General features: G+C 38.2%; 3 protein-coding genes and 1 long non-coding RNA gene across 5 annotated transcripts; 1 reads left to right on the forward strand and 3 right to left on the reverse strand.

The window, feature by feature from the left end:
- Positions 1 to 608: 608 nt before the first annotated feature.
- Positions 609 to 7,394, forward strand: LOC122642915 (microtubule-associated protein 70-5). Of its 2 annotated transcripts, none has more exons than XM_043836531.1 (12): positions 609 to 977; positions 3,807 to 3,892; positions 4,524 to 4,589; positions 4,693 to 4,863; positions 4,987 to 5,157; positions 5,300 to 5,455; positions 5,588 to 5,734; positions 5,931 to 6,002; positions 6,100 to 6,708; positions 6,776 to 6,841; positions 6,887 to 6,952; positions 7,168 to 7,394. In XM_043836531.1, the coding sequence occupies exons 1-11, from the start codon at positions 881 to 883 to the stop codon at positions 6,947 to 6,949; spliced, it is 1,704 nt and encodes a 567-aa protein (XP_043692466.1). In that variant the 5' UTR covers positions 609 to 880; the 3' UTR covers positions 6,950 to 6,952; positions 7,168 to 7,394. The 2 variants fall into 2 exon arrangements, with proteins under 2 accessions (XP_043692466.1, XP_043692467.1); XM_043836532.1 differs by having other exon boundaries at positions 6,776 to 6,838; positions 6,884 to 6,952.
- Positions 1,476 to 23,777, reverse strand: LOC122642918. Its single transcript, XR_006330128.1, has 3 exons — positions 23,766 to 23,777; positions 12,197 to 12,210; positions 1,476 to 1,600 (listed from the first exon to the last, which is right to left on the reverse strand). It is a non-coding gene; the product is annotated as an uncharacterized LOC122642918 (long non-coding RNA).
- Positions 9,192 to 11,651, reverse strand: LOC122642914 (pentatricopeptide repeat-containing protein At4g16390, chloroplastic-like). Its single transcript, XM_043836530.1, has one exon. The coding sequence runs from the start codon at positions 11,622 to 11,624 to the stop codon at positions 9,477 to 9,479; it is 2,148 nt and encodes a 715-aa protein (XP_043692465.1). The 5' UTR covers positions 11,625 to 11,651; the 3' UTR covers positions 9,192 to 9,476.
- On the reverse strand, positions 21,336 to 23,017 carry LOC122642916 (alpha-1,6-mannosyl-glycoprotein 2-beta-N-acetylglucosaminyltransferase). Its single transcript, XM_043836533.1, has one exon. The coding sequence runs from the start codon at positions 22,829 to 22,831 to the stop codon at positions 21,530 to 21,532; it is 1,302 nt and encodes a 433-aa protein (XP_043692468.1). The 5' UTR covers positions 22,832 to 23,017; the 3' UTR covers positions 21,336 to 21,529.
- Positions 23,778 to 24,191: the final 414 nt, after the last annotated feature.

Consider the following 24,191-nt stretch of genomic DNA (forward strand, 5'->3'; position numbering starts at 1 on the left):
TATGTACTTTGATCTAAAAAGGGGAAAAAAAAAAGAATTACAAATGTAGAATCACGAAAAATCCAATTGAAGATGTGTAATGGAATATGTATAGATTCTATGATTTTCCTTACTTGGTATGATCGCATTTAAAAAACGTAAGATTCATCTTTCAAAATAGATAATTTTATGTCATCGATGGGCTGGATACATAATACTTTATTAATATAAAAAAAAATTTACGATAAAAATGTGAATATAGAACCACAAAAAATGTCATATCATTATGCTTTTTAAATGATGAGACTCATTTGTTAAAATGAACAATATTGTGCCATCGATGGAACTGGATTCGTCACACATTAATCATATTCTTTTAAGATTTCTAGCGGAATAGAGGCAAGACCAGCTCTTCAAGCTACAAGTCTGCTACGCAGTAGAGCCCAAAATGATGTGTGAAAAGATTGAATGAGAAGAGAAGAAGAAAAAGAAAACGGGGGTAGGAGGAGGGAGGCGGAGGTGGAGATATAGAAATAGAAATCGTCATCTACAAGGGAAAAATCTAGTTGTTATAGACAGTTTCTAAGCAGCGAACCTTTGGCTATTTTTCCCGCAAATAAATCCTCACTCTATTTATCATTAGCTAGCTTCTCCAATAATCTCCGTTTTGGATTTGGTTTGGATTTTGAATTGTAGGTTTATATGGGAGAAAGATATAACGGTTCTTGTCAAACGGAGCCGGCTACGGTTCTGCTTTGTAGCAAGGGGCCTCCTCACTTTGCGGTCAATTCCTTTAAGAATGGGCTCTCTCCCTTTCTTCGAACCCATCTCTTATATTTCTCCATAAACCTCGGTTTATTGTTGGTGGGTTTGCGCTCTTTGCATATTCAAGCACAAAATTATGGTGGGTTTGGAGGAACTAAGGGGAGAAGAGCTCTTTCTCACTCCATCTGACCCTGTGGTTATAGAACTCAATCGTTTGCAGAATCAACTCAAAGGTTCCTCTGCCTCTTCACTTTATTGCTTTTCTATTCCTTCGTTTTTGTGGTGTTATTATCATTTATAAGCGTCTTCTATCATCAATTTTGCTTTGGAGATTCTAAGGATTTTCTTATTTGCAGTTGTGTTCTGATTACTAGTTGCTTTTGAACAGTACTTTATTCAGTTTCTTCTGGTTCTGTTCTGCAAGTGGATTTCTAGGACTTAGAGTGCTGGTCTAATTTCTAAGTTTATTTGGACTATTGGCTTCAAATGATTTGTTGGTACTAACTTTAAACAAGTTGCAGAACCAACTCAGGGGTTCCTCTGCCGCATCACTTCATTGCTTTTCTCTTGCTTCATTTTTTTGGTACTATGTTATCATTTATAAGTATCTTCCATCATCAATTTTTCTGTGGAGATTATAAGGATTGTCTTATTTGCACTTGTGTTCTAAGATGCCAACTAATGCTCTGAGTTCATTCGGATTATTAGTTGCCTTTGAACACTGCTGTTCTGCAAGTTGATTTCTAGGATGTCGAGTGCTGGTCCAACTTCAGTTTAGATGAACTATTGGCTTCAAATGATATTTAAAATTAAATTGAGTTTTCAAATGATTTTTTTTATACCAACTTTAAACAGACTATTTGGTGGAAGGATTTTTCTTACTCTTTTTTTTCCCCCCTCTTTCCAGTTTTTATTCCTCGCCCTCTTCACTCCCTTCTTTTTAACAGATATAAATGCCTTTTCTTCTTTTGTTATATTTGTCTAATTAAATGATGGAATTAGAGGAGGGGGGGGGGGGGTGAGTCTTTTGTCGATACTGTCTGTTCATCTACCGTGTCTATTTGATGTACTCTAGGATTTTGGATGGACCATAGCTCAAAAGCTTCACTAATGATATTCTCAATTGCAGCTGATCACGTTCTAAATTTTGGGTTCTCAACAAATTATGTGCATTGTTTTGATGAACAGTTGCATTGACTTGGCGATTATGATCATCTAACTGTTCTAAAATTTTCTTATTGGCTAGTTAAGTTTTCAGCTAAGTTTTTTCTCATAGCAACTAAATATTAGAGACAGCAAAGTAGGAACAATAAGCGACTCAGGAAAATGGTTTAGGGGGAATTTTTTTGTGAAACTGAGCTGGTAGTAGTACCACAGTTCCTCCACCCTGAACCTCCAAAAAAAGAAGAGCTGTTAGCCATCAGACTTTAGCGCAGTTAACATCGTTACTGAATACTAACGTGGCATGAATCTCTGGTCAGGAAATCCAATGATTTACATCTCACTAGCACATAAAAACATGTTCTTTTAATCACTTCTAATTTCTATGGCCGCTTTTTTTTGTGATCTCTCTTTCTCTTTCTCTCTCAAGGAAGTATATATAGGTAAGAGTCCAATCATAGAAAATTGATTGATGTTAACAAATGAAGAATTAAGAAAAATATTCTTCTTTCTTTCTGATATGATGTAATCTGCTTTTTGTGCCTGGGGGTTTTGTGATCACTAACTTTGGATTCTCGGTTAAGTCTTGTTTAGAGTACTAAGTTCTGTCTACGTCTCTGATTTGTGCACATATATTTGTTTTTTTCCTTTTCTTAATGAGGATCATAAAGATTAGATGGGTAGTAAGGAGATGTTTTTACTCATCTGGACTGTTAGAGACCAAGCATTGAAGGGACCATGTCCACAAGGTTTACTATATATATGTTCTTCTAGTAATATATGTTTATGTAGAGGCCTCTTCATTTCATGAATTTGATACCTGTTTCAAGTTATGGATATTTGTAAGTTACTTCATGTTCAGAATTTGAAGGGAGGGGGATAAAAAAACTGTGAGTTAGTTGATATGTATATCAATAAGAATTTCTTAATTTCATTTCAAGTTTTGTTTCTATCATCTTATTAGTGAAAGAACCATAATCTCCCCAAAACCTCCCTTCCCCCCTCAAAAGAAAAAAAAGAAAGAAAGTTTTAGCAACATAAGCTTCCCTCCCCCCTTCTGTCTGTCTTTTCCTCCATATTTGTAGGCAAAGGCTAGAACTGTTGAGAATTCGGAGATGTAGGTATTTATGAATGAATTAGAACAGAACTGTTGAGAATTCGGAGATGTGGGTATTTATGAATGAAATAGAACACTAGTGAAGCAAGGCAGAAGGGCTGACAGTCTTTAATTTGACATCTCTCCTTTTCAGGATTGGAGTTGACACAGTGCTCCAACTAGAGCTTGGGTTGATGTTTGTACGCTCTGTTTACACAACCCAATCCATTGACCAGACATTCCATCTCTACCAACCCTCTGTCCATATGTTTGTTTGGGAGGGGGGGAGGGGTTGTTCATGAGAGTGAGATGAACCTTGACCTGATCCAATCTGTTGCCTGCTCCAACTTGCAACTCTTTTAAAGAAATAACCGAATTTTTTTTTGCTACAGAACATCCATGTGCGGGAGTAGGAGTTTAATTTGATGATAAAAGAGATAATTAGGGTGTCAATGTGAAAGTGGTTTTATAGTAGTTGGACGTCTCTCCATCCAATATCTTTCTGAAACCTATCAATTATTGTTTCATATTTTTTCGTCTCTTAACTATTTTAATTTTTTACTCATTTGGTAATGAAGCAAAAAAGATAAAAAAATCATGGGAGGTGGTTAAAAATAGAGTACCTTTTGATGTTTCTATCCTTTTCAGTTAAATTTATCAAAAAAAGAGAACTATTTGAGTTCAAAGGTATAGGCTTGTGTCATCTTCTGTATTTCATAATCGAGATTACTTCTATTCACTTTGAGCTTTCTTCTCATCATCTCATCTGGAAATTTATATTCTTCTCTCAAAATGCTATTCCCAGAAAAGGATCAGGAGCTGGGCCTTGCCCATGGTGAAATCAAGGCCTTGAAAGCAATTGATATTTTGAAAGATAAAGCAGTTGAAGAGGTATAAATAGTATCCTCACACACTTTTCACTTTTTTTAATCACATTTATTACTGGAACTATTTATTTATTCAAGTCTTCCTTAGCATACAACCATGACTAGCAAGCACACCAACGTCGGTGCCAGGTAGTTCTATGTTGTGTTATTATGTTGGGAATGGTGTACTCATGAAGTAGTTGATGATTTAAATGTTTTGGAAAGCCGAAGGAGGCACTCTATTGTTGCATAAGGGAGGTCCCTTGTAATGAAACATGGGTCATAGGGGCTGATGTCGCAGAATATGTGGAACAGTTTCATCCTATCATCTCTTCTGCTATGCATAGAAACCCTCTGCTGCTGTGTAACCTGTTACTTTTAGTCTAAATGGGTTTAACTAGCCTCATATTTTGTTTAGATTAGAAATATATGTACAGGACTTATCTCATAGATGTTTAGTAAAATAACAACTGATTGGCTATCATCTTGAACATTTGTTCATGCAAATTTTTTTTTAAAATTTTTTTGTTTGAATATCTATGAAGTTTCAATTTCCCAAATCGTTATTATATTATATAGATACCTCTGGGAAAATATATATAAGCATTTATGTATCCAACAACTAAACTCGAGGTTTCTTCTTTTCTCCCCCCCAGCTCAGCAATAAACTTGAGAAATTGGATGAGAAGCTTAGAGACACTGAAAACCTTCTACAACACAAGGTACAGTTCCTCCAACTAACATAATCACTTCTATGAGTAAGATATTCAGTTCTGAGGTTCAAATCCTTTTTTTTTGGGTTGGGGGAGGGGGGGTTGTTGGCAGAATCTTGAAATCAAGAAGCTAAGGAATGACAAGAAAGAGGTTCTCGCTGCACAATTTGCTGCAGAAGCAACACTCAGAAGGCTGCATGCAAATCAAAAGGATGACGATTCTGTCCCACTTGAGGCAGTTATTGCACCTCTTGAGGCTGATATTAAAATGTACAAAAAAGAGGTATGGACATGAAAAATGATATACTCAATACCAGTCAAAGTTCTGAGAAATAGGGAGGGAGGGAATGTCCTTGGATGCTTATTAAAAATGAACAAGTATTTTATTATTCTTTTCATTTTTCAGATTGCAGCACTACAGGAGGATTATAAGGCCTTAGAACGTCTAAGTAAGTCAAAAGAGTCCGCTCTAGTTGAAGCACAAAGGATTCTGAGAAGTGCTTTGGAACGGGTCCTAATAGTGGAGGAGGTTCAAAATCAAAATTTGGAGTTAAAGAGGCAAATTGAGATCTTTCAGGCATGGTTCCAACAGCTCCTTTTTGTGGTTAATGTGATTTTGAAATTGAGATGCTTATTCAATTTCAATGATTTCATTAATGATGTTAGGGTGAATTTGATGCTCAGATATTCATTCAATCTGAATATTTTCATTAATATAGGAAGAGAACAGGAACCTTGATAAAACTAATCGTCAAAAGGTTGCTGAGGTTGAGAAGCTTAGCAAGACCATTCAGGAACTTGAGGAGTCTATTCTAGCAGGTGGGGCTGCTGCAAACGCAGTGCGCGATTCTCAGCGTCAGGTTTCTGAATTATATGTAAGCTTTCCGCCTATTGCTGATAAGTATTTAAGCACTTTACAATAGCTGTTCAAAGCATTTTCTACTTCGAGGATTGGATAAACATAAAATTTTCACCGTAGGACTTAAAAGTTTTCGTTTATGTGCCAGGATGAAAACAAGACTCTAGAGAGGGAACTCGCAAGAGTGAAAGTTTCAGCAAATAGAGTTGCAGTCGTGGTGGCAAATGAGTGGAAGGATGACAATGACAAAGTCATGCCAGTCAAACGATGGCTGGAAGAGCGAAGGTATTTTCAGGTATTGCTCGGACTTTATTCCATGAGAACATTTTATTATGTTTGAAGGGACATGGTTTTGTGGTAACACAAAGTTGGATTTGGATTAGCCATTTGTGCTTTCATTTTCAGGCCCATGTACTGCCTTTTTTGTACAGCTAAGAATTTTCTTGAATTTTCGATTTGATTAAATTTGGACACCACTGCCACTTTTGCAGGCAGAGATACAACGGCTAAGAAACAAGCTTGTTTTATCTGAGAATACAGCTAAAGCCGAAGCACACCTCAAGGTATAAATAGAGCACCTATCCCCCCCCCCCCCTTCCTCAGATCCTAGACATCTTCTTTCTTTCTCTGCTAAAGCAAATTATTTGTGTTTGACTTCAGGATAAACTGAGGCTGAGGCTAAAGACTATTGAAGGAGGATTAAAACATGTGTCAAATATCACAGTGAATACTAGTGCTTCTTGTGAGTTGCAAAAACTTGATAATTCTAACCAAAGCTTAGGTTTTCTATCAAATAACACTGGACTGGGGAAGAGGTCAACATCACAGCCCAGGGCTTCTGTTACCATCAGTAAAAGCTCATTGCTGCAGCAGAAGAACTTGGTGACTCGCACAATCAGTGCCAGTGGACAACTAAAAGGAGCAAGTACCCTGAAAATGAAATATTTTTCTGGAGAAAATACACGAAGGAGTTTATGGGTGCCTAACAAGGAGTTGTCTGACAATGGTGGAAAAGAAAACACAGAAGTGAACGCAAACTCTGAAGTGAATGCCAAAAAGTTGATTGATGGTGAGGAAGTAGTGTCTGGAGAAAATAGAAGTAAGGGTGACAATGATATGGGCTTGCAAAATAAAGGAAGCCTATGTGCTGGCAGTGAGGATTTAGTTTCTGGGTTTCTGTATGATAGGTTACAGAGAGAGGTCATCAATTTGAGAAAATCCTGTGAGGAGAAAGATGCAATTCTGAATGCTAAGGACGAAGAAACTAAGGTGAAGTATCTCTTATTCAACTCTCTCTCTCTCTCTGTTGACCATACTGACTGAAATTCCTTCGCAGATGCTTATGAAGAAGGTCGATGCACTGGCAAAGGCCATGGAAATAGAGTTGAAGAAGAGGAAGAGAGAAGCAGCAGCTAGAGAAAGGGAAGAAGCAGCAGCTAGAGAAAGGGAAGCAGCATCAGCTAAGGTGGAAGGACAACAAACAAAAGATCAGAAACACAAACTTTTCTAGAAGGTCTGAATGTTTCAACTCTTACAAGGCTCCAACCCCTTTCTATCATCCATGTTATTCTAAGGATTCCTCCTAATTATCTTCTCCCACAATATGAATAACCTTATTTTTCATTGGAAAACTGAGAGTATCCTTATAATATGTGGACCTACTGCAGTACTATTCAATACAGTAGCCCCCTTCACACTCATTTTTCCTTTTGATGTGTGCTTCTGCAGGGTAGTGAAAGCATAAGCTTTGGAATCTAAGTTAAAGGTGACCAGGAAAACACTTTTTGTTCATTTTCCGTGTCTTTTGAGTTTCTTCTGTACATATGGAAAAGGTTGAATTGCAGTTCCATCAAAATAAAAATCTTTCCCGAGGGAAAGGGGTAATTTGTGTCATATGTATAGTTTGGGAGATCCTCAGCTTGTACTATATATCAATGAAATCTGTAAGTTTGCATGGGTTTGCATCTATGGAGTGCTTTGCATATTTCTGTTAATGAGAGTATTTGAGAGCTAAACAAGTTTGACCTACAAATTGTAAATTAAGTTGGTTACCTAGTCAGAGTTCTTTTAGGCCAGCCAAACCATGTAATCAAGTGACATATCAGCCCTAGTCATGGCACCATAAAGAAATAGTGGTGAAATTGGTTTTGATACATCTTTCAGTGAACTTAAATATTGTAATGAAACTTTCTGTACTGGGCATGCTTTCAGTTATGACTGGAGCTTCGAACAGGAGAACTGAATATTGCTTTTCCTTTTCTTTGGGTTGGGTGAGACTATAAATATAATACAGTTAGCTGAAAAGGTATCCTCAAGCACCTTCTTCTAGCAGGAACACCTCTTCATTCTCCAAAACAACGACTTCTAGATCTTATCAAAATATACAAATTGTGCATACAAAATAGGTCGCTCAAGTAAAAAAGAAAAGAAAAAGAGAATTTCCGAGGGAAGGAGCTTCCTATTTCATCCTAATGAACCCCAAATTCTGAAATGGTGGGCAAAGACGGTCGCCATTTGTGACACAGCTCTCTGAGTGGGGAAGTCTAAAGGACCCGTGTCGTCTGGACTCTGTTAGTATAGTTCAATAGCAACTCCAACTGCTTCTTAGTCAGCAGAACCATAAGATTACAGACACTACAACCATCATCGCCAGTCATTTTCTGAGAAACAGGAAGGCTACATGACTCTGTAAAGGGCGGATTGAGATGGTAAACCTTGCCTGATACCAACTTAGAGTCAGGAGACAATGGCTAGTGGGTCTTGGAATGTTGCACCACTTTGTTGCAGCCTTGGTAAGAATACAAATTGATCTGTTTGACTTGAGTCGAGGTTGAGGGTATAGAATCTTTTCCTTCATTGAAGAGTTGTCTTATGCCCTCTAATGGTGAGCAGAGCACATCCATGCAGTTGCCCCATGGCGTGCAGATAGTTTTTTGGAGTGTCAATGAGGGTTCATCTGTACTCTTCTCCATCCCTGTAGATTCCTTTACTCTTTATATGTGAATCTAGTAGATTTGAATGCCTTGGACAGTCCTCTGCTGCAGGTGAAGAGAGAATAGAAGGGAGTGGAAGTGGTGGGAAAATTCGGGTTCCTTCTTGGTGAAATTTCCAAATTGAAGATCTTAGAAACTTGGGTCACTTTAACTATTCTCATGACAAAGTTTGGGCCAATTGTTCTATGACTGAGGTTCAGTGTCTTCTTTAGACTGCAGCTCTGACACCATCACCGACTAATCCTGTGGATAAGTGATTTCCTCAGATTCAATTAACTAAGAAATTTTGTATTGGCTGTAGAAATTGTTCCATTCTGGTAAAGAAGTCTGCAATTCTCAATAATGTGGTACAAACCAGGACGGGGGGCACCCTTGAGAAGCACCTTTGCCCTTCACGCAGTTTAGGCTCTAAAACCTTATTCCACTCTTAACCCATAAGGGGGGCAAAAGATCCTCTCTCATATGTGACAAACCCTTGCAACAAATCCTCTCTCATAGCTCATTGTTTCATCAGATCAACAGCAAAGGAATAAGCAGATTTTTGGCATCACCTAAACATTGAAGCAAAACCCCCGACTTGCCTTACCTAACGTCCACGGGCTGGGACTGTCCCCCAATAACTATCACCATCAAACCTACAGAGCCTGCCTCCATAAGTAAGTCCTCAAAGAAACACCGAGTACAAGAACACATTTAAGACCCTTAGATGTTATATTTTACTGTCTGAATTGGCAAATTATCATTCTGAGATTACTGAAATGCCAGAATGAGTTTTCTGAATGCAAAACAAAAATGGCCACCAGAACAAATTTTATGTGTTTTTTGAATCATTAGCAAGTGTGGATGTTCTACAGATAGGACACTCAGACCAGAAAAAACATTAAGGGTTTAAAAAACTATTCTTGTATTACTAAGTACAAAATTTGTTCTCCCAGGAGAATTACATAATAAAAGGAACCAAGAAGAACAGTTATAGAGAAGATCCACATACCATTCAAAGAGAATATGCAATGGACTTCTGAAACTATTTTTTGCAGATAAAGCCTAAGTAGTCACCAGTTCAGCTGATCTCCTCGACTCCAACCATGATTTGGCGGCAACATTTGTAGTTAAAAACCAGCCAACCTTATCAGGGGCCTCGTGGAATGGGGCACTTATTTCCTTCAAGTGCGACTCCAAGACACTTGCCAGTGCTTTGTCCGAGTATTTGTGCTTGCCATGGCCAGTATTTATTGCAAGCACCGATGGCAGCTCCTCCCCATTCTCTAGTGCTTTGGATAAGTCACTAATCCAAACATGCAATGCAGTCAGGGCAGCGCCAGGAGAGAGACTCTTCAAATGTAGTGACCACTGTGTCGGAGACTTAGATTGAATACCTCTGTATATATCTAGTGTGAGCCCCAGGTCTAATAGCTCACAAGCTCTTTCCAACAAATTGAGGTTAACACAGATATCAATCAAGCAATTGCAATAACCCTTCTGGACATCTGTGCTAATTGAATTGAAGAGCTCATTGGCTTCTTGTTTAAACAACCCATTGTCGGTTTCCTCTGCCACCAGTCGTTTAACCATAACACCCAGTTTGGAATTAGCCATCTCAATGCACTCAGTCAACTTATCAAGTTCTTCTTTTGGCGTCTGGGTCATCACATTCAGGAGACAACCTGTAAACCGATCATCGGGAGTTATACCCAATTCTAGAAGTCGGTTGAAAGTCTTCACAACATCATCTATCCGATTAGCTTTTCCGTAGCACTGGATGAGCGATGTCAACACAAAAATGTTAGGCTCAAAACCTGCATCCAACATCTCATTGAATGTGATTTCTGCCTCCAAAACTTTACCACTACAAGAATATATGGTAATCAAGGATGAAAATGTCCAACTGTCAGGCTTACAAGTAGACTTCTTCAAGTCTTCATAGATCTCAACAGCTTCATCAGTGTAACCTATATCAGCACACATTGCTAAGAGGGTGTTATAGAGAACCACATTCAACTCTAAACCCTTGCCCTTCATCTCTCTAAACACATCGAGGGCGTCTTGAGGATAACGGGCTCTACCATATCCTCGTAGAAGAGCTGCGTAGGTTGCCCAATTTGGTGAAAACCCATTGTTGATCATCTCTTTATAGACAGACTTTACCTGCCATGGCCTCTTTGCTCTCCCCATGGCATCCAACAATGTGTTATAGATAACCAAGTTTGGTTTCACTCCTAAAGCCTTCATTTCTTCATAGACATTCAAGGCCCCATCAAAGTTACCCGAAATTCCATATATCTTGATCAACGTAGAGAATGTGACCAAATCAATGCGCCATCTCTCCGTCCTTGCACGATCGTACAAACTAAGGGCCTTGTCAACATTACCTGCTCGACCATAAGCATCTATCATAGCCGAGTACGTGACATCATCAGGATTGCACCCGAAGTCTGGCATCTTCTCGAACCACTCTACAGCCTTATTGGGCAAAGAACAAAACCTCGCGCAGCTGATTATAGTCGAGAATGTAACGTTGTCAGGTTTGACACCCCTCACAAGCATTTCTTCGAACAACTTCTCTGCTTTATCAAATATCCGATTCTTTTTAAAAACCTTTAAGGTTACGTTATAAAGGATTACCTCTCGCTTTGGTTTCAGTTTCTGTTGGAAGACCTTAAGAGCAAGAGACGCAGTTACAGGGTTCTCCATGTTATTAAGAATAATAACAGCATCTTGCTCCAAGGGGCTCTCGCCCAGACTATTTAACACTTTGAGGACATCTTCCTCAGTCGGGTTGCAGGAATTCAGAGACGCAGCGAGTTTCGTAAGTAACGAATACCTGGAATCATACGACTGCTGTCGAAGCTGGGCAGCTCGGGGGCTCTTGGGGTTTACCCAGATATAGCTTTTGGATGAAGGAGCGGTTTTCCCATCTGGGTTTGGAGACTCTTCTTGTGGCTCGGAAGGATTAGGGAATGGACCTTGAGGTTCTTGAGGAACAGTATCTCGCAGAGAAACATGAGGAAATGAAGAGAGAGAAATCGTTGGTTGAGATGAGCGGGAGTGAAGTTTAAGAGGGCAGCTGAAGTTTTTGGGATTCCAGGAAAAGAGAGATGGAGCGACATGGAACACTGGTGTAGAAGAAAGAGGGCTGCTGAGAGTGAGGTGGCTATGGCAGAAATTGGATGGTGAAGAGAGATGGGGAGCCATTTTCCTCCCCCAGTTGTGTGCGAATTTCGGTCGTTTATCTTTATATAGAAAAGAACTGATAAAGCTGGTAAAATTCTTTTTTTTTTTTGACCTTTTTTATTTTTAGGTAAGGAGAATTCAATTCCGAAGTCAAAACATGTGAGACAATGAATGGTGAATTCCAATAATCTCTATCAATTTCTTCCTTAAAAAAAAATCTCAATCAATCAATTAAGGATTCACATCCTCTACTACCTGTACTTCCATCTTGCTTCCGGAGCTTGTCGGTGCACCACCTGTCTTTATGAACTTCCAACGGTTGTAAATGAATGAATTCAAAATTTTTTGAATTTCACTTGAGTCCTGTTTTAACCACCATAAACTCCTCTCAAACCAATCCAATCGATTCTTAACAATCAAACCGAACCCAACCCAACCTTTTTCACAACCCTACCACTTAACATCGTTTACATCGTTTTGTTCAAACCCTTCTTCCCAAACGAACACCGCCGTTGCTGCTCTTTCTCCCATGAACATCATCTTCGCTGTTGCTGCTCAAAACAATTCCGGTGAGATCACAGAGTTCGACCAACGTTTCAAAGCCCTTCTTCTCCTCTACTATGGCACCGTCTCAGACTATTCAAAGCCATTCTTCTCCTCTTCAAACTCTGTAGAGCCTTGTCCATGAACCAAGCTGCTTGATCTGGGCCTTTCTTCTACCTGTTCTTGGTTGAATATTACCCTATAATTCCATCATTCCAACGTTGGACTGTAATCATGCCCTAGGCACCCACCGCCAACCATTGCAGCTTCACAACCTTCACCATGGGTATATTCTCATGTCATTGGACTAGCATCTGCTATTATTTAAGAAGAAGAAAGAAAACATTAAAAACTCACACTTAATGGCCTTTGTCAATGAACTTGACTCAGCTCAATCAAGCCTTTTCACAATTAAATGGGATTTTGATCTTGTTTCTCCATTCAACTCTGTTTTTTGCCAATAACTGCATATGGAAAGGTTTTGCTTGCAAATAATTGCTTATAGGTGATAGAGGGTTTTCCTTGCATATCTCACGATAAGGCCTTTTAAACTTTGTAACAGTGGGGTATCAAGAACTTTGTAATGATGCAGCTATAATGGAAAATTCCCAGAACTGAATCTAATCAAACCATTGAAGTTTGAGTAGAGGCCAATTTGTTTATTTAGGTTGGGTCCAGTCCGGCAGCTTGGTGGAAGAAGAGGAAAAGGGAGAGAAGAGGAGAAGGGAGCGATGGATTTACACTGAACTTGCAAGTGATCAAAATCAAAATACCCATTTTGTTCCTTCTTCTTAAGATTTTTTTAATTATTTTCTTCCATGAAATCTGAAAGTAAACAAATACTAAGAAGCAGGAACTAATCTGTTACTGGAACTTAGCTTTTTATTCTGTAATTCGTGTAATATATTCTTTTATCTTCAGATTCAAGGGGGTTGCTTTCTTTCTTCTTTTTTTTTTGTTTTTTTTCTGAGATCAATGTATCAGGTCTCTGATACAGCTTGGTATGGTTCAGATTTGTTCTAAATCAGATGAATAAGAAGGCACGTTAGCTACTACTGGAACTAACCCATCTCTGTATTTACATTGAAACGATCTGGAAGAAGACGAAGAGACACAAAGAAGAGAACCAGAACTGGCAGATAAAGAAGAAGAAGAAGAAAAGATGAGTTGGGTTCTAGTTTTCTTGGTGGGAAGTCTTTGTGATGGTACTGGAAAAGAAGGAAAAATTGCGGAGTGCATTAGATCCCCATGAGCCATGGCCATGAACGATGGAGTTGGAGTTGCTCTGAGTTTTTCTCTGAGTATTTCCGAAGAAGAGGAGAAGTTCAGATTTAGGGATTTTTCTAAAAGAGAGGAGATTTGAGGGTTGATGGGTTTGGGGTTTGGTTTGAGTGAGTTTAAATCGATCGGGTTGGATGGTTTAATGGTTTAAGACTTGGTTCAAAGGTCTCATCAGATTTTGAAACCATTTTGATTTTTTTTGAATTCTTTCAATCCCAAACATTAGATTCCTGTCAGGCCAGGTGGCACGATATGCATGCACGAAAGTAGGATGGAAGTACAGGTAATGGAAGTAGAGGATGTGAATCGATCAATTAAGGAGTGGGATTAAAAAAAAAAAAAAAGTGGGATTTGGTCAAGTTGTCGTATAAGTATTGGGAATGTGTGTTAGTTTGCGGGCTCTTCTACTTCCAAAGTTTGTACTTCCATCCTACTTCCATGAGCTCCCAGGTGGCAGTGTGAGCTTCCAGGGAGCTCATGGAAGTAGGATGGAAGTACAAGCTTTGGCAGTAGAGGAATCGGATCCTTAGTTTGCCCAACCGTCCGATGTGCGTTGGAGAGGATCTCGACTTCAAAGAAATAGTAATCTTGCCTGTATAGATATTTTAAAAAATGAAAAGCAATCTTTTGTCTAGGAATGTGGCCTATGCTAGCACTCTCATGTGTGTCTCCTCCTCAAAACAAGGAGATAGAGATATCTTTCCATATGGGGAAGAGAGTGATAGACTCGTGAGAGTGCTAGCATAGGCCACACTCCTGGACGGAATTCTTTTTCTGGGAGTTCTATTTCCGTTAGAAAATTATCGAGGTTGACATAATATCAAATTCTTACACTAAAAGTCAACCAAATATCCTTGTATGTGTTACTTTATTTCCTTGTATTCTCTTTGTTAGAAAAAAAAATTCCTTTTTTATGGTATTTTCCAAACATATTTTGCCACTTGGCTTTCTTTATTTTGGTGAGACTGCAGGACTGAGCAAGGGAGATGATGGATGGTGCCATGATGGGTTGCAACCTCTAGATGGAGAGAGAGAGAGAGAGAGAGAGATGGATTGACCAATCCAACGATCAATAAGGTGCTAGCGTAGGGATGTGTGGGAGATTCTATTCCACTCTCGTAGATCAGAGAACCCTTTTCCAAACTGCCACGCGATAAACATGTACACTAAAGAAACTCTTAGGCCTCATCTGTTTGACGGGGAGGATGGGGTAGGAATGTTGTGAGACTGAGTACCACAGTGTAGTGGCTTGGAGAGCAGGGGTGGGATTTTTTACTTTTCCCATGAAAGTCCTTTGTTTTTATGGGACTTTAGATAACATAAAGGTGGGATTGCAAGTACCAAATCACCAGACAAAGCATTTAATGTTATTCCCTGAGCTTTTGTAAGTTCACCACCCCCATGTTAGCACTTTCCACCCAACCCCGCGCTCCTGTTTGTGATCTATTTGAGGGGAAATTGTATCAGGATAGTTCTATTGTTGAACTTATGTTCACCTCACCTAAGAGTATGTCCCAAATCTCCGAGCATGGTGTACCAGGTATCAAGCATTCGAGTGAGGGAAAAAAGCGGAAGTGAGGTTTTTGGTGTGTTTGGTATGCATTCTAGGTTGGTTTCACATTCTCAAGTGATAAAAAACAACTATTTTTATCATCCAAGAATGCGAAATCGACTTAGAATGCTTTCCAAAAATGCATATCAAACACTACCTTAGTGTGATGATGTCTGAGAAGATGATGACCCTTGTCTGTGAGATGACAACAGAGGCTGATCATCATCATACTTCTCCCACTAAAAAGATTGTTAAAACCTCTGAGGAGTTTGGTCTTGGTCACAAATCTATAGACATGGAAACACCTAGGGATTCCAATTGGGTGTTACATTCCTGTTATCATTTTGCTATCTCTTAATCATCGTGCTAGAATCGACATCTTCTACTTCTGCCTGCCCCTACTTCCGTATGCGCCTTATACACAACAAGGCGCGCAAAGACCGTCTTACCCCCACCGGGCAAGGTGCTCGGGCAGGGGTAAGGAGGTCTTTGCACACCCCGTTGTGTGTAGGACGCACATAGAAGTAGGGGCAGGCGGAAGTAGAGGATCCGACTCTATCGTGCTCTTATGCGTTGTTGTAGGTTTGTTCTCTTATGAGGTCTTTTTCTTGTTCTCTGTGGTTTATTCTTCTTGTGTTTGTTCTAGTTTCATTTGTTTCTGTTTGTTCATTATGAAAAAATAGTATTTGTACCGGATATGTTTGAGCAGTATGGAAAACCCTATCTACGTGGGTCATGCAAGGAATCAACACCTCTTTATGTTTTTTTTTTTTTTTTTTTGTTTTTGTAATTAATGAGACGCTTATGAATGTGGTTTTAACAAATTTAAAAGGGAATGGTTTTCATTCATAAAAAAATAAAAAAAGGAATGGTTTTCCTCGTCAACACATCCATTATGGAATCAATAGAATGCACAAATATATTGATGTTTACAATTGGACGGGACTACAAATTTGTGGGTAGATAGACTCTAAGTCCCCTACTCACATGCCAGGTTTCATCGCAAATAGAGCCAGCCAAGTGGTTTAACAATGCTTTGAAAATCCAATGAAAAAATGAAACTTACTGAAATAAATGACGACTAGAAAATATGAGGGAAACATGCCAATATATGAATAGTATATGATTGAATTTGAGTATGAAATTTCAACATATGATCAATCTAGATCATTTCCTAGATATCCAATGGATAAATTTTCTACATTACCCTCCCACAAGGCACAATTAAGGGAGTGGGAGTGGGCCTCCGTTACCATCTCTATTCCAACAATTCTCAGATGCAATCATCTCATACCTCGACAACATTGTATATGACCCTCCAGGAACTTGTTTGACATAAGATCTACTGACGCACACAAGGCCCTGATAGGACTCTTTCTTCGCTTTGTTTTAAGGAAGAACCATTACATAATATATGTGAATTCACCATCTGGGTTTCTGGGGTGCGCTTCTCTAAGAATCCGTTTTGAGACTTAGAGGGGCTAAGTATCGAAAATATAACTCAGGCCCAGAGCACCTGAAGACGTGCAAAAAAGAAATGGTGATACATAGAAACTTTTGCCGATTGAAAATAAAAACCTAGTCTACATGACCAAGTGCTTACAAATTCATGACAAGAACCCTTAAAATTTGGGGATTCCTTAACTAATTTAGTAGGTAATTAATTTTTTTTTCAAATAAATAATCCTACAGATAAATTGAAGAAATTATGTCAAGCCACTAAATGAGATATTAATTTTGGATAAATGATATGACACATCAAACACCCAAATTGATAACAATTAGTTATGCCAATTGTACTTTCATATTTTCTATCTTAATAAATGGAAGCAAAAGTGTTATAGGATAGGGCAAACTGGCACAAAAGACACCATATTTGTTTGGTGTAAGAATGAAAGCATAAAAGTTTGGGAGAGAATAATATACTTAAATAGATAAATATTTATAAAAAAAGGTCGTATTCAGTGCATAAGGCTCCCACGATTAGCTGTGTATAAAAGGTGCTTTTCCTTCTCCCACGACAAAGGAGGTATAATCCTTCACCGTGGATCATGATGTACATAGGATAGGATCAAAAAGTAAACCTTTCTCTTATGGGGGTAATAATGACCCTTGATTCGTCAGGGTTTCCTTCTCCCATGTGGAGGAAAACTTTCTCCAATATATATATTTGATAATTGAAAAAAACAGAAGGGTAAATTATATGTCACCCTCAGATTTTCAAACGAAACTCAGATCACCCCCTGGTTTTTGAAAAAACTCAAATCACCCTTTAGTTTAGATGCCAATATGACAAATTAGTTCCTACCATTAGTTTTATGATGTTAAGTGATGATGTCAACAAGTTAAATAAATTTAAATCCTTAAACTACCCTTGACCAATATTAAAGATGAAGGAAAGGTAGTATTGTAAATTTAATTATAATATTTTAGTACAAGAGTAAAATAGTCCTTTCACACCAATAACTAACAACAAATTAACACCGTTATAGTAGAGGGGGTAATTTAAGATTTGAGTTTTTTCAAAAACTAGGGAATGATCTGAGTTTCGCTTGAACTAATAGATGACGTGTAATTTACCCCAAAAAAAACCTCATCATGACTTTTTAAATTGTTTGGAGATTGTCAAAATTTTCTCTATCAATTCTTTGACTGTTTTTTCACCAAAACCAAGAAATATGAACTTTTTATAAAAAAAAAAACGTATTTTAAAATGATATAGATTGTAGAACTAGAGATAGCCCCCAATAGCCCTACACTAGCAACACCTTAACTACCAACAGCATTTTGTAAAAGGTAGGTGCCAAATCAATGTGTGCAAGTGATAGAACTATCGTGTAGTTCCATGCCTTTGTAATAGGAAAGAAAAGAAAAGAAAAACATAATAAAAAAATCATGTTGAAGGCATCCGCAAAAATAATTTTTTTTTCTTTTTTAAAAATAACCTAATATTTTCCTCTAACATATATGATTATATTCTTGGACCCCATTTACTAGGATGTTAAAAGTGATAAAATATTTATGCACATGTCCTTAGCCAGCCACTTGTCATCATACCATACTTCTAAAAAGGAGAAACAGCATTCTAGAAGATTCAAATGGTCATGGAAAATTTCAGCCTCATCAATCTATGTGTTCATCTCCAAACAAACTTCAACATTAATTAAAAAAAAGTCACATATTCTATTAAGCTTAAAGATGCATCCTTTTTTTCTTTTTCTTTTTTAACTTCTACAAAGTTTTTTTAAATCTTAGCAAGGAAGATTTCTCTCGTTTTTCTCGTTTTTGGCTATATATAGAGATCTTAACATATTTAAAGGAATCAGAATTCCTAGGTCTCGCCTTGAGATTTCCTACATATTTTTCACTGATGATACATTTGTATTTTGTCATGCAAATCTAAGTGACATCCAAACTATTCAGGCTATTCTTCTCATTTTTCAGGACTTAGCATTTGATTGGTATTATTAATAGAGTCTTGTTGGAAGGACCCTCTTTTATCACAAGCAAATAGATCAATACTTATCAAATATGTCTTAAGTTCTGTTCCCACCTATATAATTTCTTGTTTTCTTTTTCCTAAAAACATTTGTAGGCAATTAGATTGGATTAATACTCAATTTTGAATGGGTGAATCTAAGTCTGAAAAATTTTCATCATTATCTTGGTTTGATATTTGTAACCCAAAGAGTGGGGGTGGGGGTGAGGAGGGCTAGGTTTTCAGTTAAGTTCTATTTGTAATGAAGCTCTTTTAATTCAGCTTGGTTGAAAGGTTGCTTAATAACTCTTCTTCCTTATGGGGTCGGGCGTTAAAAGCTAAATATTTTCCATGTTCTAACCTTTTATGTTATGATTTCGTCCCAACGAGAGATTCTTGGATTTGGAACAGTATTTCTCATGTCTTCCCTACTCATAGGAATCTAATATGCTAAAAAATAGGTAATGGAAGATCTGTGGAGATTTCGAAGTATCCATTGGTGCCACAACAAACGCCAATGTACCTAGGTTTAGAGATTCCCAACCATAGTCAAGTTTTTTGAATAATGTTTCAAATCTTATTTCTGGAAGAAATTGGAATTACCCTTGTTAAACTCTTTCTTTCTACCCTCAGATGTTTTCTGTATTACTAAAATTCTTCTTGCAAATGTTAAACATGATGGATTTTTAATTTGTCACCAAACTAAGAATGATAAATTAACAACAACTAGGGTAGCTGTCAAATTTTCATTGATAGGGAATCAATAAAGAGAGACCATTTAGCATTTGTTCTTATCTTTTGCTTTTCCTATAAGAGAATCTGAGCATCAGGGTTTTGGGGGCTAAGAACTGACTGCCTTGATGCTCAATCCTTATCTCAGTTATTAAAAGATATGATTCCCCCCTCTTCTTTATTAAAATAGGATGTCATGTTCATGTTCTCAGTTTTCACTTAACACCTTTTATTTTGTGTGGAATGATAGGAATCATTGCCTTATAAATCAAGACTAAACTGAACCCCATGAGTATCATTAGTAATGTTAGTAAATGGGTCACAGATCTAGCTAGGTTTGGTCCATTTGCATGTTGAAATACTGATACTCCTCAATCAAATTCAATAGCCCTACCTGAGACTGGATGGGCATCAGTTGTTGTTTTAACAATTTTTCATGGCAAAAGTTTTCATGCACGGCCGTTCACGACTTGCATTAAATGCAGTCGGATTAGCATACATAAAAACCCCTAACCCCCATATTTTATGGAGTTGATGGGAGAATCTCCCGTGTACGAATACCTTCCCCTTTTTTTCATTTTTCACTTACTTTGTCCCTCACCAAATGGGGAGCTAAGCGGAATACCAAATGAGCATTCCCAGAAAATTCCACTCAAAAACTTGTTTTGTACATCCACAAGCCCTTGAACAACTCCAGTGGTTTACAACTCCCTGGCAGTCTTGCACCTATGAATTTGGCTTTCTGATCACAAATTAGGGGGTGCGGGGGGAAAACCCTAAGCATCAGACACTAAGATACCTTTTTCTTGTGAAAACTATTGAAACTCTGAAACAACAGCATCATTTCCAGCTCTCTAAGCATCAGACACCAAGAAATGACTCAACAATGAAGAAATCTTTGAGCCCCATTTTTTCTAGATCACTGCACTTGCTTGTTTTTATGCCAAAGGTTACACATGATAATCACCTTTACACAGTTCCTCTTTCTTCCATTATTTGGTTTACAAAAAGGGTTTAGCCATCAGCAAGGGTTTTACCGGCCTTGATGGCAATCATTACCAGTTTGTGTGTGTGTGTGTGTGTGAGAGAGAGAGAGAGAGAGAGCGAGAGGAAAATTGACATCCATAATGCTCTCGTCTCACCCTCAAATAGGTGCAACAACTGAATATTGAATTATCCAACATGACACACTTGGGCAAATTTTAGAAGATAAATCATGCATAACATTCATTTAGATAGTACCTAGAAGTTCCAATTTAAACAAACTGTTCGGCGCCTCATCCTAGCAAGAAATCCATTGGACCATAGCAGAATAAGCAAAAAGCCTTTGACGGATATGATAAAATTATCATATTGTCCTCTTGTCATTCTAAATTCAGCTGCTGCTACACAGCAATCTTTAGTAATTTAAGTTTCAAATATTTAGTCATATCATGTACAACTTAACTGTATTCTTTGCATAATAGCTTCAATCTTCAATACTTGAGCCACTCAGGTGTTATATAGGTCAGTGACCCAAATGAAGAATCCACCTATGATAAGTGAGCTGCAGCAAGATCTACCTATCCCCCTAAGATAATTAAGCTAGACTTGCCTTTATATTGTATATTCACAATTCAGATGCCTTGAAATTGAGACAAGACCATAAGACCCGTGTGTTTACTCTGCCTCCCAAATGTATCTTGTCTCATCTCCCACCCAAATACTGACATAAAAAGAAGTTTACATCAAATATGTCAAACTGAGCAATTTTTTTTTCCCAATACGGGCTATAATATTAGCAAATACATTCGCAGCATACAGTATTTCACATCTTTAATATTGCAATAAAATCAAGAAGGTGCACCTTCTTCCACAGCTAGGGTATCAGTAACAAATTTCATTCTTCTAAAGGGTTAACAGTGGAAGACGTGGGAGAAAAAAAAAATATTTCATCAAATAATGGAGAATGATTTGTAATGACCAAAATGAATCCAAAACAAAGCCAATGCAAAGTAAATATTCATGCCTTCCCCCCTCCCATCCCAAACACACACCCACTATAATTTAAACGATGTGATCAAGAGGAATGGAAGCCTACAAATAATCTTAAAACATTGCTGTCACAAGAGTGGAAAGTGTTTCATCAATTTAGTAGGGCCAAGAATTGAGAGAAGAAAACCGTGGAATTAGTAACTATGCTTCCTTTAAGGTGTACAGAGTAGAAAGTAGTACCTCTAATTTGGCAGTCTAACAATCAGATAACCAAAGAGCCACCAAAACAACCAGTTGCTCTGCTGTCTCAAAAGATATACGATAAGCACAAAATCCAAGCAGTTGGCAGTCCAGAAAATTGACCCTTCAACCAAGACTCCAGCTGTCTCCCAAGTGATACATATGCGCAAAAGCCAAGCACAGTTCGCGGTCTCTTTCATCTCCCCAACCACCCCAACCCTTAAAGCCAGCTTGGTAACCTGCTTGACGTTCATACACATACAATTCCCATTCTGCTTTGATGTTGGCAACTTTATCCACCTCCTCTACTGCAATGTTCATGTTGCCATTGTCAATGCAAGAAGTCCTCTCCCCCTGTCCCTGATGCAAACCACACTTTCCAAAATGAACAGCACTTCGACGAGGCCCCCTTAACGTGTAAACAGGACCACCAAATGAGGGATAAACAGTAGCCCACATTGTGATATCCCAGTTGTACTCATCAAAGAAGCAAAAATCTCTTGCCTTTGAGCGGATCTTCCTCCAAATAGTCCTGTTAAAAGCATAACCTATATTTCCAATCTTCTCCGCAATCAAGTTCTCCCACCCTTCTCCCTTCGAATTCACATCAGAAGGGGCCAAGTTTGCAGCATAGCAATCATGACATTTCTGATGCTTTAGCTCTGCAAGTATCTGGATGGTACGGTATGCATTGGGAAAAATGAAGTGGTCTTCCTCTATGAAAAGAATATGACCTAAATGCCTCCGTGTCTCCTCCAACCCATCCCACACTGTGTTCATCATCCACCACCAGTGATGCTTCAATGAGACAATCTTTGGAGACCGGTGGTTCCCATATTGATCTGGATTTCCTTTACAGTTCTTCGTAGATGGGTCATCTTTATCCTGGCAGTCTGCTGGTGAGACACCGGGAAAGCTATCAGGAAAGAGGTGTGGTGAATAAGGTGCAAAGATCTGTTTGACTTGGCAAAACCTGATGCTCTCAACAATCTTATTCATTTCTTCGAAATATCCATCATGGCTGACGATCAGTAAGGTTTCACTGATCCCCTCAACATTAGACAGACTTTTGACAACTACTTGGAGATATTGTGGCCGGTTGTGAACATATAGGACGATTGTTATGTGATCCTTGGCTAGATTTGGGAAAACATCTAAATTTCTAGGAGGCAATTTGTTCTTTTTCTCCAACAAAATTGACAACTTAGTTTGTTTTGGCACTATGGGTCTTCCTCTGGAATCAGATATTGAGGAATTCGAATATGGCTCTTCATCGACTTCATCTGATGTCCAAGATATAACATTGGATAACGAATTTGTTTTAACATGGAAAGTTAATAGCAAAATTCCCAACAAAGTAACCAGAACTACAGGTAATATCCGCCGCAAAGCCGCATCTTTGATGCGGGGTTTCCGGTAGAAAGCCATACAAATTCTATCCTCTCAAAAGAACCCCTACTGATGCACCATCTCCAGTTTCAAACAATACTGTTGCCCCAAATACAAAATAAAAAATTTATGAAGCAAAGCTTCAACAAGCAAAAAAAAAAAAACCCAGAAAGCCACTTAAGAATAGATTTAAGGAGAGAGAAGACAGTGATTTAGAACCTCCAAAATCATTTAGGGTTTGAAGAAAAGAAAACCCAAGTGTCTGAACGGATCTTTTTACCTGGCAATAAATTCAAATCAAGAACAATATCTCAAAACCAAGAATAAGGAAAAGAAAAAAAAAGGTTTTTTTTTTTTTTAACTGGATATACCATGGTTTTCACAGATGCCTCAAATTCTGAATAAAGAAGTTCAGGAAGATCAAACCCACTTGGAGTTAGGAACGAAATCCACCACCAAAGCCTCAGATTTGCTGAAGATCTAGAGTTAGTCAGATTTGCCTCCAAGAAACCAAGAGCCTTCTGGACTGCAAGTTGTTGTGAAGGAGACCAGAAGGAAGGTTGAAGCTTCATATTAGTCGTCGTAAAAACTACTTCTCCTCATCCCCTTCCAGAATTTCTTATCCCTCTCGCTCTCAACAAGTTTCTCTAGTGGAGGTTTTAATGGAACTATTGAAGTGTTTAACTTTTTGGGGTATTCGGAACTCAGAAGATGATTAAAAGAACTTAAAATAAACATTAAGTCAAAATAACTACTTAATCTGCTGGATTAGATAATTATTAGATCTATAATAAATGTAAGGAGTCTTTTGTTGGAATTCAAACGAGAGACTTCAGGAGAGACTGGAACAACAAGTTATTTACGTTACTCGCCACATGTGATGTGACTATTTACCAGATCAGTCCTTATTTAAACAAAAGCATCCAAGGGTATTTCTATAATTACACTTATTCAGAGCACTGATTCTAAAGACAAAAGGTTCCCCTGGGTGTACAATGACCCTTTCGGATCTATCTCGGTTCTGGTATTATGAATTGGTATAATTTGTTAGTCAATTCTCTACCATAAGATTAAGAATTGGTATCAATCCGTATCGGTATTGATCGACACTAATACTGATACATAGCTGATATTGAATCGATAATACGGTATGGATAGAAGGTAAAATGGTCACAATATACTTTGAGGGTAAAATCATCCAATTATAACTAATAGAGATTTATCTGATATTATACACTAAAATTCTACGGAAAAAAATCATTTTCAATTCCCTGAAAGCGCAGTGTGGTGTAGCTCGAGGTTGAGAGCTCGACACCTGGCATGCATGACATCCAACAGTTGACCTCAGATCGTTGGATGACACACCTATCAGGTGTCGATCTCTCAATCCCCGAACTAC

The sequence above is a fragment of the Telopea speciosissima genome, chromosome 10 (genome assembly GCF_018873765.1).
Source record: "Telopea speciosissima isolate NSW1024214 ecotype Mountain lineage chromosome 10, Tspe_v1, whole genome shotgun sequence".
Taxonomy (NCBI): domain Eukaryota; kingdom Viridiplantae; phylum Streptophyta; class Magnoliopsida; order Proteales; family Proteaceae; genus Telopea; species Telopea speciosissima.

Coding starts and splice junctions, on each gene's coding strand:
- LOC122642915 (XM_043836531.1), top strand. CDS start 881: ATGGTGGGTTTGGAGGAACTAAGGGGAGAAGAGCTCTTTCTCACTCCA. Junction 5,456..5,587: donor GTCAGGTTTCTGAATTATAT/GTAAGCTTTCCG, acceptor TTTATGTGCCAG/GATGAAAACAAGACTCTAGA. Junction 6,842..6,886: donor AGTTGAAGAAGAGGAAGAGA/GAAGCAGCAGCT, acceptor GCTAGAGAAAGG/GAAGCAGCATCAGCTAAGGT.
- LOC122642914 (XM_043836530.1), bottom strand. CDS start 11,624: ATGGCTCCCCATCTCTCTTCACCATCCAATTTCTGCCATAGCCACCTC.
- LOC122642916 (XM_043836533.1), bottom strand. CDS start 22,831: ATGGCTTTCTACCGGAAACCCCGCATCAAAGATGCGGCTTTGCGGCGG.